The sequence below is a fragment of the Sturnus vulgaris genome, chromosome Z (genome assembly GCF_052056855.1).
Source record: "Sturnus vulgaris isolate bStuVul1 chromosome Z, bStuVul1.hap1, whole genome shotgun sequence".
In the NCBI taxonomy this organism is placed as follows: Eukaryota; Metazoa; Chordata; class Aves; order Passeriformes; family Sturnidae; genus Sturnus; species Sturnus vulgaris.
Window position 1 is genome coordinate 5407697 of NC_142283.1, and position 6436 is coordinate 5414132.

The 6436-nt window shown below is 46.3% G+C and overlaps 1 protein-coding gene across 1 annotated transcript in view; it reads left to right on the plus strand.

The window, feature by feature from the left end:
• Window positions 1-4773, plus strand: part of LOC148219620 (uncharacterized) — a 22445-nt gene extending 17672 nt beyond the window's left edge. Inside the window, exons 13-17 of the mRNA XM_088156422.1 lie at window positions 461-578; window positions 1272-1371; window positions 1824-2020; window positions 3057-3194; window positions 4579-4773. Coding sequence (XP_088012548.1) covers window positions 461-578; window positions 1272-1371; window positions 1824-2020; window positions 3057-3194; window positions 4579-4671 — 646 coding nt within the window. The 3' untranslated portion in view covers window positions 4672-4773. The remainder of the gene's footprint in view (window positions 1-460; window positions 579-1271; window positions 1372-1823; window positions 2021-3056; window positions 3195-4578) is intronic.
• Window positions 4774-6436: the final 1663 nt, after the last annotated feature.

Here is a 6436-nt window from a genome sequence, read left to right on the forward strand (position 1 = left end):
AAAATTGTTCAAAACCTGGATCAACTGTATCTTACTAAGTCAATAGACAATAAATTCACTGCCTTCATGTTGTTGTGGGGCTTGATTTACTTCAAGTACCTTCTTGCATGCAGGTAAACTAACAAGGATTTCCCTTGGATTGTGTCCACTCTTTTCCATTGCTGTGCATGCCAGGGACACGGTGCTTTTTTTCCAGAAACACACAGTGTGACAGGTTTTTTATCTGTTACTAAAGCAGATTTTTTGCTTGATGGCCATCTAACACATCTATTTATCGCAGATGTGTCATTCTCCTTGAGTCTGCACAGGTTGGAAACACTGCACAGCCTAGAGGGAATGTCTATTCCTTTCGTTGTGTCCTCATCACAAAGAGACCCGGGAACAACAAGGACGCTTGTCTTTTCCAAACAGCAACACAGCCATGCACGTTCATATCCACAGCCTTGTTTCCTTCTTTCAGCTACCTTGTGGATAAGCAATTCTGGCTGGTGATGGAGTACATGGATGGAGGCACTCTGAGAGATGCCATCAGCAAGATGTACCTGTCTGAGGATGAGATGGCAGCTGTCAGTCGGGAGGTCAGAGATCCCACCTGTGCTTCCAAGGGCTTGGGCAGGATTGTTTGGGAAACTGGGGCTCAGAACTGCAGAGATTTCATGTGCCAAGCTTTGTTTCTGTGTTGCTGGTATGCTATGGGGAAGTAAAAGCATCTCAAGTCAACTGTGTGCCAGTGCCCCAGAAATCACTGTCCTCTATTCCTGTACTCTGATCTCCTGCTTTTGTATTCTCTCTATGTCTCTTGTATTTGTATTTGCTGTTCTCCACCCTGCCTCTCTAAATGTTTACCTCGAGCCTGTCTGCACTGCATTCCTAATCTGTAAAAACAAAGGTGCTGGTGGCAGGATTTGAAACAAACAGCAAAGAAAAAAGAGAGACTCATTTCTCACAGTCCTCAGCTGAAGAGGATAGTAGTGCACCCAAAATGCTCTTGAATTCTGAGCACATCCACTGCAGCAGCAGTCATTCTGGCTGGTTTGCAGGGCACAGTCTACAACAGCAGTTGCTGTTGCTCTTCCAAAAGCTGACATGCCTTTCCTTAGAAAGGTTCTGCTCTGCTGGTGTTGGAGCAGCAAGCTCTTCCTCTCACTGGCACTGTGTTCTGCCATTAGTCCCCATTCCCTGGAAAGGGAATCATTTAGAGCTGTTTCCTTTCTTGTATGATGACCTCACATCACTAATGTTTGCCCTCCCGTTTCTGTTTTTCTTCCCAGTGCCTGCAAGGACTGGATTTTCTTCATGTAAATGACGTGATCCATCAAAATGTGAAGAGCTGCAACATCCTTCTGAGAACCGATGGCTCTGTTAAGCTGGGTCAGTATATTCTTGGTCAGGGGCAGAGTTCTAGGGATGTGGGGTGTGGGGCTGCTTTGAGTGACTGCCAGCTCCCCAAAAATGCTGCTGGTGGGAGTTCAGGGGCCCCTGCTTTGAGCTGAAGGCACAGCTACAACATGCACAGAGGTATGATAGGGAAGCACAAGCAGTCAAGAGTAGCATTGGTCTGTGTGTGTCCCTTCCAGAGGGAGGGAGATACAATGTAAACCTTCAGGGGAATAAAGGCCACTGCTCTGAGCAGCGTTTAAAATCCTGGGTTTTCTTGGAATTGGCCAATTCCCTACTACCTTGTCTAAAGCCCTAAGGAAACTGAGCATGGCCAGTTCTCCAGGAGATTCATCAACAGCTCATTCTTAGAGTGAGAGTGGGGAATTCTTTGGCTTGGTTTCCTAATTAGAGCTGGCTTTCATGGTGTGTTGTTTTCTCCACAGCTGATTTTGGCCTCTTTGCTCAGTTCACCCCTGAGCAGAGTAGACAGAACTCAGTGGCTGGCGCTTCTGGGTGGATGGCACCTGAAGTTGTGATGGGGCAGCCATATGGCCCCAAAGTGGATATTTGGTCTCTTGGAATCGTGGGCATTGAAATGGTGGAAGGAGAAGTGCCTCACTGGAACCAAACTCCTGTCTGGGTGAGGTGCAAATACTTACTGATCCCACTGTCTTTCTCACCTGTCCCATGTTCTGTGTGCCACTGGACAAAATCCCATTGCCATCTGCTGGCATCACTTCAACCAAGGTCCTTTCTAAAAATATCCCTGCAGCTCATCAGTATCTGCTGTACTTTTGGTGACCTCAGAAGGGAAGTGGCAGGTAACCATTTCAGCAACGTGCCATTTTGGCCTCCAGCCATGCCTGACATTTCTCATTTGCTTTTTGAACACTGTTGGAGCTGTGTTACTGAAGGAAGTGAATTTTTCAGTGAAATGTTTAGATATGTTTTAAATATCCTTAAATTGGAGGTTGAATCTTCCTAGATTAAATTTTATAGAAAAATAGAGGAAAAAGAATAAAGGAAAAAAAAAAGAAAAAGAAAAAGAAAAAGAAAAAGAAAAAGAAAAAGAAAAAGAAAAAGAAAAAGAAAAAGAAAAAGAGAAAAGGAAAACGGAAAAGGAAAACGGAAAAGAAAAAGGAAAAGGAAAAGGAAAAGGAAAAGGAAAAGGAAAAGGAAAAAGGAAAAACAAAAACCACCAAAGCAAAACAAACAATTCTGCTAGCTTTCTCCTTTTTTTAACCAAGAAGTGGACAACAAGCTTGATGAGTTTTGTTTTATGGCAGCTCTGCTTAAGGGACCAACAAGCACTGCAGAGATGCCCTTCCTGTAATTACCCTTGGAAATTGTAGAGTTAGTTCATATAGTCAAGTCCCTCTACCAAAATGCCTGTTAAGCTCATGTGAATCCTCAGGGAACCAAATGTGCTTTTGATGATGTAGTTCCCACTAACTAGGTCAGTAATGAGATCAGCTGCCAAGGTGAGATCCCCTGCATGTTGGAAAAGCTGTGGCTGCTTTGGGGTTTGGGTGATTTGTTGGTACAGCAAAGTCATCTCAGCCTCTCTGCCAGGGCAGAAACTGCCAGTGCAGAGTGCAGGTTAAACAATGGCATCTGGGAGAGCAGTGAGAGATGTGAAAGGAGCAGGCTGAGCCTCGTGTTTCCTTTTTCTCCAGCCTCAACTCCTGATAGCCACAGGAGGGAGACCAAAGCTGCGGCAGCCCAACCTCTTCTCGCCTTTGCTGCGGGACTTCCTGAGCTGCTGCCTGCAGACAGACGAGGCTCGGCGCTGGTCTGCCAAGGAGCTCCTGCAGGTAAAATGCAAAGGGGCTGCAGAGTGTCCGTGGGATGGGCTCCTCCTCCACTGGAGGCCAAGGCATCAGATCAGGCCCCTCCTCCTCACCTCCAATCTTGTGCTTTTCAATTGAAAATGGTGAGGAATCCTAGACTGGGCTGGGCTGGCAGGGAGGTGCAAAGGTCATCTGGTCCAAGTGGCCTGCAATGAGCAGGGACATCTTGAAGGAGATCAGGTTGCTCAGAGCCCTGTCCCACCTGATCTGGGATGGTTCCAGGCATGGGCAACTACCAGCTCTCAAGGCAATTTTTGCCCATGTTGCACTATGCTCCCAGTAAACAAGTTCTTCCTTAGACCTACTCTGACTCAATCCCCTTTTTGGTTAAAAATATTAGCCCACATCCTACTGTAACTGGGCATATTAAAAAAGGTGTCCCACACTCCCTCAGAAGCCCCCACTGAAGTTCTGGCAAGTGTCAATAAAGTCTCCCTGGGGCCTATTCTTCCCCAGGCTGAATAACTCCAGGTCTCTCAGTTTGTCCTCAGAGGAGAGGTGCTCTGTTCTCTGACGGTTTCTGTCGCCCTGTTTTGTAATTTGGTGGTGTGGACAGTTTTATCTAATGGCAAAAGAATTGTAGTAGAGCAATTCTGGATCCAGAGGTGTGAAATGGTGATGGAAGAACCCAAGGAAGCCAGTCCTGGCTGAGCACTCAGAGATTTGGCTGTGGGAAGGAGGGGCTGTGGCAGGCTCACTGTGAGCCTCTGAGGGGCCCTGGTTTGTGCCCCCACCCCACTCTCAGAGGTTTCTGCCACGCAAACAGGGACAGCTGAGAGGGACTTGTCCCAGCCCCATCTGCTGCCTGGCATGGTCAAGCAGACAGGACCTGCCCCAGGGTTACTGCCAGCTTGTGTGGCAGAGAGGGAACTGCAGGACCCAGTGCCACTCGGCTGTCCCTGCTGGCAAGGAAGGAAGGAAGGTGCCATCCAGCACAGGAGGGGCAGGGCATGGAAAGGTAGACACTGCTGTGTCCCCCTGTGGAAATTAGCGTGATGCCTGTCTTTCAAAGAGAGGCACCTATGTGAGCCTTTGGAGTTTCCTGATAGGAAGAAACTCCAAGGATAGAAAGCACCATTTCCAGAGCCCTGGCAGGACAAAGTCCCCAGCAAGATGAAGACACCAGAATAAAGAGATGGGTGGGATTCTGGGCCAGGTTTGCCTGTGATGGCAAGGTCCTGCACATGAAGGTTGAGGTGCAGATGGCCCTGTTGGTTCTCTTTCTGCATCTTTCTGTGAACCAGAGCAATCCTGATTGAGCCTGTGAGGCACTGAGCTTGGATATCTTGATTCATTGTTTTTTGTTGCTGATGTTTTTATTTTGTTGTTTTTATTTTCCGGTGGGCAGCATCCATTTGTAGCATCAGTCGAGCCTACTTCCTGCCTGGTGCCACTGATCGTTTCCATGAAGAAGAGGATGATGGAGAAACAGCTGCCATAATTACATCTGGACCATGTGCTCCACCACCAGTTTAAAATTGTAGAGTAGGATTGAAGAGTAGAATTGAAGAGTAGGATTGAAGAGTGGGATTGAAGAGTAGAATTGAAGAGTAGAATTGAAGAGTAGGATTGCAGAGTAGGATTGAAGACTAGGATTGAAGAGTAGGATTGAAGAGTAGGATTGAAGAGTAGAATTGAAGAGTAGGATTGAAGACTAGGATTGCAGAGTAGGATTGTAGACAAGGATTATAGAGGATTATAGAGTAGGATTGTAAGTAAATACATTTTCTCAAACCTCAAATCATCTGGAAGATTTCTTTCAAACCATGTGTCAGAGACTGAAATATTACAATTTTTGACTTCAGCATTTTCTTGAAGGATGTTTAGAACTGAAATACAACAGCTGAACAGAATACCACCATATCCTGAATAGGCCTTTGGAGTGGGGCCCTGAACTGTTCCCTGATGAAGATAAGATAAAACACAGGAACTGGGGACATTCACAAAGCCAAGCTTACCACCGTTGGGGAGGAGACAAGAGCCACAAGGCTGTCAGCTGCCAGGCTGGCACAGAGCCTCTCACCAACGGGTGGGCAGAGAGAAGCTTTGGGTGTGTGTTGGAAAGCCTCTGGTGAGAGGCTCAGTGACCGCCCATTCTCTGATGTGCAGACCAGCCCTGCTCTGGGGTCCTTCACCCAGGGGAAAGCTTATCCACAACAGAGGGGGTGACATAGCCCATGTCACCAGCTGACATGAAGTTGGTGCATCAAGGATCTCCATGGATTGCTTGCTTCTAATTATTCCTCTTTCCAATTTGGGTTTGCTTTGTTTATTGTTTTATTTGAATTTCATCATTTGAGTAAAATTTGTCTGCAGTGATCTTGTCTTTATATTTTAGGCTGTAACACATCTGAGTGAGCCTCATCAGAATTGAGTTGCTCTTGTTCCAGTCCAAATCTGGAAGAAAAACCAATTTCATGTAGTGGTTTTAGTTGGCCACTTTGAAATTTCCCGGCCAATGCACCAATTGATGTGTTGGGTCAAGTGCTGCCCAAATCACCAGTGCACCCACTAGAATTATTTACTCATTTCCTGCTGTGAGATAGGGTTAGGAGGGAAGGCTAAGCAAGCTCAAATTTTAAAGGGTAGAAAGGAAAACTTCATTAACACAAACTAAAGGTAATAATAAGAAGAAACAGAATAAAACCTTTTGAACATATCTTTTCTTTCCCACTGACAACGTACAGAAACAATTTGGTCAGTTTGTCACCTCTAGAATAGTCTTTCTTCATGTCACTTCGGGAGATGAGTCTCTCTTGTCAGTCTATGGACACTTCTCCACAAGACAACAGTTCTCTCGTGGATGCAACTTCCACACATAGCAGCCGTCCAGGAAATCTGCAATCATGAAGTCCCTCCCATCTTTTCACAGCCTTCCCACAGCTGAATTTATGGGCCATGTGTCTTGGTTTGAAAGACAGGTATCTGCTAAGGAAAGGCAAGAGCCGCTTTCCTGAGATGTGGAATGCAACCCCCTCCCTGTTAATTATTTTAGGTCCAAATCAGAAGCCTTCAGGCAGGAGGTGTGGGGATAAGGGTAACAGTTCTTTACTGATATCCAACAAGGCAGAAAAAAAACCAACAACAGCTATAAAAACTGACAACAGAACAGAAGAGAGAGCCCCGCTCCAGACCCCCCATCCCACCTTTCCTTTTTCGGTTCCCCCCCCTCCCCCTCCAGCCACCCCCCTACGAGAGAACATTAT